Source organism: Eleutherodactylus coqui, chromosome 2, assembly GCF_035609145.1.
Source record: "Eleutherodactylus coqui strain aEleCoq1 chromosome 2, aEleCoq1.hap1, whole genome shotgun sequence".
Classification (NCBI taxonomy): domain Eukaryota; kingdom Metazoa; phylum Chordata; class Amphibia; order Anura; family Eleutherodactylidae; genus Eleutherodactylus; species Eleutherodactylus coqui.
The window spans coordinates 53,735,354-53,748,022 of record NC_089838.1 but is presented as its reverse complement, the minus strand read 5'-3'; the positions used below and the strand labels follow the sequence as shown (position 1 = coordinate 53,748,022).

At 44.4% G+C, this 12,669-nt stretch overlaps 1 protein-coding gene across 3 annotated transcripts; it reads left to right on the top strand.

Moving 5' to 3' along the window:
- Positions 1 to 1,286: 1,286 nt before the first annotated feature.
- On the top strand, positions 1,287 to 10,130 carry TUBA8 (tubulin alpha 8). 3 transcript variants are annotated; one of them, XM_066590990.1, is made up of 5 exons: positions 1,287 to 1,970; positions 5,809 to 6,034; positions 6,341 to 6,489; positions 6,632 to 7,312; positions 9,793 to 10,130. In XM_066590990.1, the coding sequence occupies exons 1-5, from the start codon at positions 1,914 to 1,916 to the stop codon at positions 10,087 to 10,089; spliced, it is 1,410 nt and encodes a 469-aa protein (XP_066447087.1). In that variant the 5' UTR covers positions 1,287 to 1,913; the 3' UTR covers positions 10,090 to 10,130. The 3 variants fall into 3 exon arrangements, with proteins under 3 accessions (XP_066447087.1, XP_066447086.1, XP_066447085.1); XM_066590989.1 differs by having other exon boundaries at positions 1,288 to 1,676; XM_066590988.1 differs by lacking the exon at positions 1,287 to 1,970 and adding an exon at positions 3,577 to 5,537.
- The last annotated feature ends 2,539 nt before the right edge of the window (positions 10,131 to 12,669 follow it).

The window sequence follows — 12,669 nt, the reverse complement described above, 5'->3', positions numbered from 1 at the left end:
ACATAACATTTATTTGAATGATAAATTAATAAATGGAATGAGAGGACTGGAATACCCAGAGAGGCTATCAAAGGTGGGATTATTCACTCTGGAAAAAAGACGGGAACAATACAAGGATATCTCCCATGATCTATTTATATCCAGGACTGCGTCGGTAATGAGGGTATCTGCCACGTCTAGAAGAAAGTGGGTTTCATCACCAACACAGAAGGGGGTTCTTCACCGTAAGAGCAGTGAAACTGTGGAACTCTCTGCCTGAGGATGTGGTGATGGCAAAATCCATTGAGGAGTTTAAGAGGGGACTAAACATCTTTCTAGAGCACTATGATATTAGAGGAGATGGACGTTAGGTAACTAGCGGGGTTGTTGTTCCGGGTCTTGCATTTAGGTATGAACTATCAAAGGTTGATCCAGGGATTATTCTGACTGCCCTTATGGAGTTGGGAAGAAATTTTTCCCCCGAATGGGCTAATTGGCTTCTGCCTCTTGGGGTTTTTTGACTTCCTCTGGATCAACAAGAGGGTTGAAACAGGCTGAACTAGATGGACACTGTCTTCATTTAGCCTAACATATTATGTTACTATGGCGCAGGCGCTGGAGCCGTGCCATCAGTTGCTGTGCCAGTTGTGTTATACAGCTGGCACCCAGCACTAATGGATGGAATCTACTCCCAACTGTTTAACCCTCCAAGTGCTGCAGTCAGTGCTAATCGTGGCATGTAGGGGGTTAAGAAGAGGCTCCCTCTATGACCTCATCAGGACCAGTGGGTTGCTATGGTAGCCGGAGGCCTAACAGTGACTTCCAAACCTTCTGTGGCTGTCATCCTAAAAGAATAGAGATAATACACTGCAATACAGAACTACTATAGTGTATTATTGGAGAGATCGTAGGATTGAAGATTCAGATCCCATACAGGGATTAACATAAAAATGGAAAAACGCCACATGCTTGGTACCTTTTTATAATAAAAAAAATTATGTATCCTGCAGACAAATGTTGATTTTAAAAAAACTAAGCCAAGCTGCTTTTTTTTCATTTAGCCTCCCAGAAATGTAATAGAAAGTGATTAAAAAATGCATATGAACCATAAAATGGTATGAAAAAAAAAAGAAACTACAGCTCATCATGCAAAAAACAAGCCCTCCCACAACTCCATCCATGAAAAAGCTACAAGGTTCTGGCTCTTGCAAACAAAGAATACATTGATTTCTAAAATAAAGGAGCCATTTGTAGGGATTGATGAAGGACCGTTTTGGGAATCTCCCTTTAAGGAACGTTCACATGTAGCAAATACTCTGTGGATATTGCGTACCATTTGCACTGCGTGTGAATGTACCCTAGTGGGGTTATGAGACAACTCTTCCCCAGCTTATACCATGTCAGAAATGACTAATTTGGGGACCCAATAAAACCCTATAATGTGAAAGAAGTGACAATGCTCTGACTCCTTGTCTCTAGTGACTTCTCTTGTCTTCCAGCTTCTCCGTCATCTCCGGGTCCAATATGGCATTTGCTGCTGTTGATCCGTCACGTTTTCGCTGGTCTTTTCAGAAATCACTGAGTGCGCTCAGTTTGGACCAACTGCCTCCAGCCAGAGAACTTGCCTTATGTCTGGAGCTGTAAATAGAATGCGAGAACCACAGAAAATACTGACACTCTGCCAGGAAAACGTGGGAGTAAGAAGAACAATGGATATTTTATTTAAGAGGCAACAAGCTTATGAATTTAACCAAATGTGACCTGTTTATTACACAAAATAAAACAAATCAATAGAAATTAACGGGATATAATTAAAGTTTCGGTGGCTGTAATGATGGTGGGCGGAGTGGGCTCAGCTGTGATGTCATAGGATTCTGAGGGGTCCACTGTGATGTAAGAGTTCTTCTGTGTTTTCCCCTGCCCACTGACTTGCCATGCCTCATAGTGACAAGGAGCCCAAGGAACACAGACCCTGGATGCCACAGACAATGGTATGCTCCTTTAGCTACTAATGTTAGGACTAGTGAAGGTTTTGTAGGTATATGGGAGGGTCAACTTTCACCCCGCGAGATATTGGGAAAAAGAAGGATCAGGAAACTTTAATTTCAGCGACGAATCTGTTTGATCCTTGACGCCGCCAGAACTGTCCAGCTGCAGCTAACGTCCCATCATACGAACATCCAGCAGAGTGGAACGCACGTGTGAGCGGAGGAGCCGCTAGAAATGGCCATTGGATGAGCGATCGTTCGGCCAACAGCTGTTACAGGTTTATGGGGGTCTTTCTTCTTTACACTTGGAGCACTTTTTTTAATGTATTGAATTGATTAGTTTTCCCATCTTTTGGGCCGGTTTCACATGGGTGATAAAATCGAGCGATGCAAGAGCACGTGAAAACGCAGAATTATGGGACGCATGCTTTTCAATGGTTTCCTTCACATTTGCAATGTTTTCACTCATGCAATATTGCATAAAAAGAAAAATTGCGACATGTCCTATCTGTGTTTTGCTCTTTTTTTTTATTTTTTTTTTATTGCCTATGTTTTCCTATGGAGGCTTTGTTTTATCGCACCGCACGAACTTGCAATTTTCATGCAATGCATTTTAACTCTTTCCAATCCACTGTCTGCTGTCTAAAAACATTCTGATTGAAGGCTGTACAACTCCGATGTCAGAAGACGTCCAGCAGGGTATTCTTACTGTCCATCGCTAAGGGTGCCTAAACACTAGCGTTTTTTTCTTGCAATGAGAGATCGAGTGCCTTGCACCGCAGAGAAAATGCTGCAACATCGCAGCTATATTGCTCATTATTTTCAGTGGGGCAGCACCAGCCCTATTGAAAACATAGGGAGTACATTGCAGACTTCTGCTGCGGCCCCATTGAAAGCAGTGGATTGCAGGCAACCCCCCGCCGAAGGGCTAGAAAAATAATGCAAAAAATATATATGTGTGTGTGTATGTATATATATATATGTGTGTGTGTATATATATATATATATATATATATATATAATTACTCACCTAGAAGAGCCATCCAACCCTTCTCTCTGGCCCCAGCAGTTGTGTTCTGGAGGTCGGGGATTGAAAAATCCCCACCTGGTGTCATTGGCTGAGCGCTCAGCCAATCACAGGTAGCGCTCAGCCATTCATTGATGAATGGCTGAAGGTTGCCTGTGATTGGTCACAGCGCTCAGCCAATCACAGGCAACCTTCAGCCATTGAATGACCGTTGAGGGCTGCCTGTGATTGGTCACAGCGCTCAGCCAATCACAGGCAGCCATCAACTGTCATTCAATGGCTGAGGGCTGCCTGTGATTGGCTGAGTGCTCAGCCAATACGACCAGCGCTTTCTGGAGGCGGGGATTTTTCAATTCCCAGCCTCTAGAACACAGAAGACAACTGCCAGGGCAGGAGAGATGAGCCTCTCTAGGTGAGTGTATATAAATGTATTTATTTATTTTTTCCTTTTTTTTTTTTTTTTTACAGCTAGTCATGATTTTCAGAGAAAACCTTCCTCAAAACTTATTGCTGCGGGGTTGCCTGCAACCCACTGCTTTTAATGGGGCCGCAGCAGTGCCAGACCCACTGAAAGAAATGGGATAGAATCACGGACTTCTGCCACAGCTGTGGCCAAAGTCTGCAATGTATTTCCTATGTTTTCAATGGGGCTGGCGCTGCTGCTGCCGACCCCATTGAAAACACTGAGCGATATCGTAGATTTTTTTTTTCTGTGCGCTGCGAGACTTAAGAAAAAAAACGCAAATAAGTATGAAACCATTGAAAATCATTGGTTTTATAATCATGTTGCATCGCAAGAAAAAATATTGCTAGTGGATAGGCACCCTTATGCTCAAAAATCCTGTGAACAAAGACTTGTTTTTTGCTGCGATTTTCTTGTGACAAAACTGCAATCGTCAGTGTGAATTAGCCCTTACTCTGTAAAATTACCCCCAACAGATTTAGTTTGTCAGTCTCAGTAAGTTAAAATCTGATGCGTTTCAGGTCCAGTTTTCTGGTTTACCACCAGATCCATACCTACTCGAGTTACTGGACTGTGCAGGATGATTGGTGATGTCATAGAGACTGTGCTGTCTGTTGGATCATCAAAGGTCCACGTTGGCTTTGGACTGGAGGGGTGTGCTGAGACTTGTAGTTCTATATCAACCGAAGCTCGGGCCTTGAGTATTATAGTGTGCAGGTTCCGAGGCGTTAACAGGCTCATCTCTCTCTTCGCAATGTTGGTAGTGTTCTAGAAATAGCAGCTTATTCCAGGCATGTCACATGGTCTCTTGGCACCAGTTGTACCAGTTCTCTATTCGCTGAACAGGGTGTAATTATCTTATTTCTATGAGATTAAGCGGATAAACGCTCGACATGCCCTAATGGCTCAGGCAACGAAAGGGTTAAACTTGCTGCATAAATTCCCCGTTTAGTGGAAGGGCCCTTCTTATTAGTCTGAGTAAGTTAATGAGGGAAAAACGCAGTAATACCCCAAAATGCGCCACACTGCATGACAGTCTGGTGCGGGTTATTCTTCCGCATTGGTTAGTGAGAAGCCTCTGTTGCATCCAAATGCCCCGCGGGACCTTAACTTGGGGTCATTTTGCACATATTCTAATTTAACCACTTCAGGACCACAAAATTACTAAACGTCCTGTGGTCCTGAAATGTGCATGGAACAGGCTCAGAAGCAGAGGGCACTCCTTACCTGGGGTGGGGCGAGCTATCAGCTGTTTCTGCTCCAAAGGCAGCAGTTAATTATTTAAGTGCTGCAGTCAAAGCTGACCATTGGTGTAAACAGCAGGAGGGCGGGAGAAACTTTCCCCCAGGCCATTGGCACCCCCTGCAGCTCAATCAGGGGCTACTAATGAGCTAGTATAGCATCCTGGAGCCTACTGCAGTGAGCCTGCTATCACACATAGATGACTGTCAACTCCTGCCCAAGGAAACACCAAAAATCGCTATATAGTACAAGTAGTCAGCTGATCACAAGTTCAAGTCCCCCTTGGGGACTAAACAAAAGTGTAAAAAAAAGATTTAAACTTTTTTGTTTTTTTTTAACAGTTTTCCTATTTTAAAAAAACCCACATGTTTAGTAACAGTCCATACTAATAGAATATCACAATATTGATTCCGGAAAAGTGAAGGCTGTAAAAAAAAATATAATAAGAATTTTAAAAAAGAGCATGCCAGAAAAATTAAAAGTTCTGGCTCTTGGAATGCGTGGATAAAAAAAAAAGAAAATAAACAAGTGATAAAGCTTAGGTCCTGAAGGGGTTAAAGGGGTGTGTCCTGATTTTTAGTTAGTAGAATGATTCAGAGAGTTCTCTACCGTTCCTACAATCCCGTCCTTCTCCCTGTAGCATCCGTGTGCTTTGCATGTTTGCAGGGGTCGGTGTCTGTGTTGGGCACATAATGTTATGCCCATCATTTCATTGGTGGCTGTTTATAGTGCTGAAACTAAACTCCAGCTGCGGGTCTCCATGAGGGAGGGAGGGACTGGAGAAGAGACACTTTGCTCTCGGAGACGCCACACTATGTGGGGGATCAAAACCAAATCCGTATGTCTTGTGTTTGTGTCGGGAAGGGGGCATTTATGGGGAGTGGGTGATGGCTCTCCAATATTCTTGGGCTATAATTAATTCTTGGGGCACTGACATGGACTATGTGCGGTTGCACCGCATCAGAAGTCGTTTTTTTTTTTGTTGTTTTTTTTTTTTAATATTGCCTTTGAAATTAAGTAAGCCGCCATTTTGGATTCTGTCAGTCTTCAGAAAAGGCGGCGTTGTGTTATATGAAGTTGTTACAATGTATCTGTCTTTGCCCATACAGAGAGAGTGTATCTTGGTGCACGTCGGCCAGGCCGGAGTACAGATTGGCAATGCCTGCTGGGAACTCTTCTGCTTGGAGCACAGCATTGAGCCTGATGGTACCTGCTTGGGGGATAACAACAACCCAAGTTCCTATGATGATTCCTTCACCACATTCTTCAGCGAAACCGGGAATGGAAAGCACGTTCCTCGCGCCGTCTTAGTAGATTTGGAACCTTCTGTTGTAGGTAAGTGGCCATGTGCTCAGCTAGCCACATAGTGGAACTGGGTGCCACAGCTGCACAGAGTCTTTCAGGGTTAGCAGTGTGCTGAGGAAGGTCATAGACTGAGAGTTGCAGAGTGGAAACAGCAATCCCACTGCAGCACAACGTATTTAAGCAGAGATGTGTACAGATCTTGTGGGAGGTCTCAGATTGGGAGTTACATGGTAGGAAAAGTAGGATTACCAGCAGCAGAGAGAATGTCAGGAGACCAGTGACCTGTCCACTTATGGTGATGAGGACTAAAAGTCTATTTAACCCTTTGTTCTCCAGATGAGATCCGTGCTGGACCGTACCGCCACCTCTTCCACCCGGAGCAGCTCATTACTGGGAAGGAGGACGCAGCAAACAACTACGCCCGTGGCCATTACACCATTGGCAAGGAAATTATCGATGTGGTGCTGGATCGTATCCGGAAACTTGTGAGTGCAGCATCATATGGAGTAGGGTTAGGGTTAAGTAGATAGTCCCACCTATGCCTTTCATGGCCAGTCACATTAGATATAGGGGATATTGTCTGTACAGTTCTATACTCTGATGTTCTATGTCCTCCTATATTTGCAGAGTGATGCCTGCTCTGGCCTCCAGGGTTTCCTCATTTTCCACAGCTTTGGAGGGGGCACAGGTTCCGGATTCACCTCCCTCCTCATGGAGCGCCTCTCTGTTGACTATGGCAAGAAGTCTAAGCTGGAGTTCGCCATCTATCCAGCGCCTCAGATCTCCACAGCAGTGGTGGAACCTTACAACTCTATCCTGACCACCCATACCACCCTGGAGCACTCCGACTGCGCCTTCATGGTGGACAATGAGGCAATTTATGACATCTGCAGACGTAACCTAGATATCGAACGCCCTACCTACGTTGACCTCAACAGACTTATCGGCCAGATCGTGTCATCTATCACGGCGTCTCTAAGATTCGAAGGCGCCCTCAACGTGGACCTTACAGAGTTCCAGACCAATCTAGTCCCCTACCCACGCATTCACTTTCCTCTGGTCACCTACGCGCCCATCATTTCAGTCAATAAGGCATTCCACGAGCAGCTGTCCGTTTCTGACATTACAAACTCATGCTTTGACCCGTCCAACCAGATGGTGAAATGTGACCCTCGCCATGGGAAGTATATGGCCTGCTGCATGCTCTACCGGGGTGACGTGGTGCCCAAGGATGTCAACGTAGCAATTGCAAACATCAAAATCAAGAGACAAATCCAGTTTGTGGACTGGTGTCCTACAGGATTCAAGGTAAGAAGCCTATATAGCAATGATATAAAAAATGTATTATGTTATACTCCAGTTGCATCCAGAGCTGAATTCAGAATTCTAATTACATGCTTGCAATCAAGTGGCAAAACCTCAAATGTGTATGCTGCCCCCTGTTGGTGTAGTGCATGCACTACAGTGGTGCATTGTGTAACCTTTACATTTATGTATGTCAGTTTAATCACTTGAGGACTAACGACAGACTATAAACTTCCTGCGGCCCTGAAGGGTGTATGGTGCAGGCTCGGGAGCAGAGTCCGCTCCATACCCGGTGGGTATCAGCTGACTGCCGCAATCAAAGTTAGCTCTTAACATGATAATTAACTGTTTAGGTGACATGGTCTAAACAGAGAAGGAGGGGGATGGAACCCTACCTGCACCCCATCTGCACCCCTGTCAAAGTGATAAGGGGGTGCTAATGGGCTAGCATGGCAGCCCAGAGCCTACTGAAGGCCCCCAGGTCTGCCAGGCAAGGATGCCTATTACGTCCTGCCCATGGCAGGGATCATCAAAAATCACTATATACTGCAATATTAAAGTACTGCAGTATATACTACTAGCGATGAAATTATCTCAAATTCAAGCCCTACTGTAAGTGAAACTGTAAAATTGTTAACAATTAAAAATATTACCAAGTTCAAAAAAACTATTTTCCCATTTCTCCTAGTTAAAACAAAAACAAAAAGGAAAAAAACCCAAAACACATATTTGGTTTCACCATGTACGCAAAAGTCCGGACTGTTAAAATATAACAATATTTAACCCGCACGAATAAGGCGTCATTTTTTTTTCCTTTTAATCCCAGCTCCCAAAAAACTTGAATAAAAAATAAACAAAAAGACATCTGCACCCCAAATGGTACTAATAAAAACTATACCCCACCCTGCAAACAACGAGCCTTCACACAGCGCAATGGACAAAAAGATGAAAAAGTTGCGGATCTCAGGATATAGCGACAAAAAGCAATTTTTAAAAATAGAAGAATGTTAAAAGAAAACTATATACATTTGATATCACCGTAATTGTACCGGCCCACAGAACAAAATTCTTATGTCATTTATACTGCAATGTGAATGCTACATAAATTAAATCCACCAAAAATAATTATACAGTACATTTATATAGTACCTTTTAAAAAAATACAACCCCTGCAAAAAACAAGCCCTTATACAGTCATGTACACAAAAAAATTTAAAAAGTTATGGCTTTTGGAAGGTGAGGATGAAAACATAAAAATAAGTAATAACTCTCTGGTACTTAAGTGCTTAACGCTACGCCAGCCACAATGCTATGCAGCAGAAGTAATGTAGGAGGTCAGTGTTACCCTTCAAGCTGCAGTGTTCTACATCTTCTTGCCACCTACCGGTATGACTTTGCTGGTTAAGTTTATGATGTGATGCATGGAGCTGAGATGTAGTAAAACTACAAATCCCACAATGCAATGAAGCCCCACACAATACAGGAGCTCATGCAGAGTTTTAAGATGGTGAATGAGTGACTGTGCCATCAAGAAGAGCTCTGAATGCAGCTTTGGATGTGAGTAGAGTATACACTAGGAGATGGTATTGCAGTGACCGAGGAACGGGCCACTGCCTAGGAGACACCGCCTCCCACCCGGAGGGTAACCGGTGACACGTCCAAGGGCAGGTTAATAAATAGGAACCCAAATAATGGATTACCCTGGGTCCTGTTTTGTCTTGTGACGCCACAGTTTCTTCCACAGCAGGGGATTCCTGAATGATGGAGTAAATCCTTTCCCGTGTAGCTTCCGTGGAAGGATTCCTGGGTGACAGAGTAAATCCACACAAACACGGGTACTGATTAAGACACAGCCTCTGGAAACGGACGGGCGACTGGTCGCTTTACTTAACTTCAAGAACAGAACAGTTCAGCAGCTTCTTGACAAGTGATGTGACAGGGAAGACTCAAGGGACGTCAGGAGAAAACACAGCCACAGTTATCTGTAGGTCCTGGCCCGGTACCACACCGCTATTTTCTCTCTCTCTACTGGTTCACATTCACGAACGGGAACATGCTGCAGAACTTCTGGGAGTAGTAGTCCCCACATTCGCTAGGCCATTCTCACAGCCTCCTCCATTCTGTGTCTGTGGGTTGAAGTGCTGCCTTGCACTCCTCTCTTGAACAGAACTCAAAACAGGCTCAAAATGGACTCTCCTGCGCAGACCCAGAACACCTATATCTCAAGCATCATCACGTGATTGACAAAAAGATACAAAACAAGGCAGTCATCCAGACACTTAACTCATTCAATGCTGCAGCTATGCAATGCACACCATTCTTGCAACACAGTAAGACACTGACAACACAATACTGCACATACACACCATTAAGGAGGGGCCGCGTTTTACTGGGCCACTACACTATGTCAGATGCTTCTATATACTCGTATCACTAGTGTGCCATAAAATAGTAAGATCTGTGTTGCTTCTCTCCTCTCGCAGGTTGGCATTAATTACCAGCCACCCACTGCAGTTCCCGGCAGTAATCTGGCTAAGGTGCAGCGGGCGGTCTGCATGCTCAGTAACACCACCGCCATTGCTGAAGCCTGGGCCCGGCTGGACCACAAGTTCGACCTGATGTATGCTAAGCGAGCGTTCGTCCACTGGTACGTTGGGGAGGGCATGGAGGAGGGGGAGTTTGCAGAAGCTCGAGAAGATCTGGCCGCACTGGAGAAGGATTACGAAGAGGTCGGAACGGATTCCTTTGTAGAGGAGAATGGCGGAGATGGAGAAGAGTAATCGCAGGCTGCAAGACTCAATAAATCTGTGAAAACTTAGAATGTGCTGAATGTTCATTGTACAAGTTATTCGTAAGCCGAGTTCTCAGTGTCAATATTGTGTGAGGAAAGGAGGGATAACTATAGCAACTGTCTCTGCCAACTGTAACTGTGCCAAAGCAAAGCTAGCCGGATCATAGGATGTCATGTGACAATGGCAGAGTATTGTCCGTGAAATGGGTTACATATGCCAGGGGCCATGAGTGCAGCAGCAATACTAATGATAATAACACAGATGACTATGTAGGGGGTCAAACCGACCGTTGAGCTAATGCTGTCTGCTTCCGAATTAGTCTTTAGATGTGAGTACTCATGGACGACGCAAAATAGACAGTCACATGCATCATGGATTGTCATATAGCGAAGTGAAAGTTTATTCAGAGTTACAGAAGATATAGAAAAGGTTTGCTGATGTAGTTATTTGATTACTGCGCATGCCCAAGGCTGCTGAACATCTGCAAATTTTAATTAACAATATATATCTTTCAAAGACGTCTCCTACATGAACAATACATCAATGTCCGGTGACAACTGTATCAAAACATAATGTCCTTGGATGCGCTTCTTAGAAGGGAGTGAGCCTCTCAAGGAAAGGGAACATGGGAAAGAACTGATAAGACATATGGGAACATATTCAGGGTCATATAGCGAGAACAAACAGAAAAGAAGTAATTTGTAAAAAGAAATTATATGTATTTTCTAAGACGAAGGGAAAATCTAGAATTAACCCCTCACATTCCCCCATTTTGGACATGGAGTCAAGACAAGTATGACTCCTAGTCCATAAACACGTGATTCATATCGGCGAAGAAAAAGCTTTTTCAGTACATTTAGAAATACATGTAATTATATATAACCTTAATTGCTCTATAAATGCATAATAAAATCATCACAACTTGTAATATACTTTGTAGAATCCCCATGAACCAACCTCCTAAACCAGAAAACCAATTGTCAGGGTTCAAAGAACTAAATGTGTTACCCCACCAGCTATCTCTGGTTTCTGAGTTTCCCTTTGTCCATGCAAACAGTTCTTTTGACGGAACAGGAACAGCCAAGAAAGGAAAACCAGTGGCACCAGGTGTGTATACAAGTCCAACAGTACTTGGTGGTGTCTAACAAGGTGGTTCTGGGCATTGTCCTTTTGCACCCTCTCACAAGGGCGAAGCATGGAGTGAGGAGTCTAAAAGTCCATCAATAAACAAAATGTCCTTCATTTTCCTTCTCATGGGGGGGGGCAAAGGTAGGGCGTGAAAAGTCCATTAGTCCCAAAACAAACAACAATTCCTTCAACCTTTACCAAAGTAGGTGCGATCAGCAGGACTCGATAGGGCCCCTCGAGTCCGGGCTCTAGGGATTTCCGGACAAGCCTCTTTACGACCACCCAGTTTCCAGGTTGTAGGGAATGAGATCCCTCTAGGTTGTCTGGGCCTGGAATGGGAGAAAAAGACTAGATTCTGGGTTACCATTAGTTGGTCACACAGGTGCTTTACATATCCGGCTACTATGTCATAGCCCTGCTGTAGGGCCTGTGGATGATACAGCCCCAATCTTGGCATAGAGCCAAACAACACTTCTTTTAACTTAAGCGTACCATTTAGTCTTTTAACTGTGCCTAAACTCTGCGGGTGTGAAGTGTGTACCTTTGTTTGAGTCAATCACTTCCGGTGCCCCATATCTGCAGGTTACCTCATTCATCAGTTCCTGTGCGATTACCTGCTTATTTACTTTGGTAACAGGGTAGGTCTCTGACCTGAAAAGACATCAACAACAACAAGCACGTATTCATACTTCCCAACAAGTGGGAGCTGAGTGTAGTCAATTTGCAATCCCTGAAATGGGTAGAGTGGTCTAGGCAAGTGTTGTGAGGCAAATTTACTTCTGCCCTGTTGCTTACGGCAAAGATCATGCAAAATTGGACAAGTGATGATGCAGCAGCTACAGAAAACCCAGTAGCCACCCGTCCTTGTTCAAGCGTCGACATCATTACTGCTTTGAACAGGCTGCTGGATGAGGCAAGCATCGCCACCATGCTGAAGGAGGTGCTGGAAGGCCTGGAGTACCTGCATAAGAACGGCCAGATCCACAGGGATGTTAAGGCTGGAAACATCCTCCTGGGTGAAGACGGCTCCGTGCAGATCGCAGATTTCGGCAACTCGTTTCTAGCCACAGGAGGCGACATCATCAGGAATAAAATCAGAAAGACCTTTGTGGGCACGCCATGTTGGATGACACCGGAGGTGATGGAGCAGGCCAGAGGACACGACCTCAAGGCGGACATCTGGACCCCCAGTAGGTGTGTCTTTCCGTGCATTAGCTGGGCCATCATGGGGCACAGGGACCGTGGTGGGCAAGTTCTGTTGACTGTTCGCCATTCACCGTCCCATTTCTGCTGCTCCCATATTAAGTCCATTTGTCTTTTTCTTCCTTGCTGGCTTGTAACTGTAAAGTCTTTAGCATATCAAAGTCCAAGGTTTATATCAAAGCCCAAGGTTTAGTCAAAGTCCAAAGTTATTGTTAAATTCTTCTTTTCTTCTTTTCT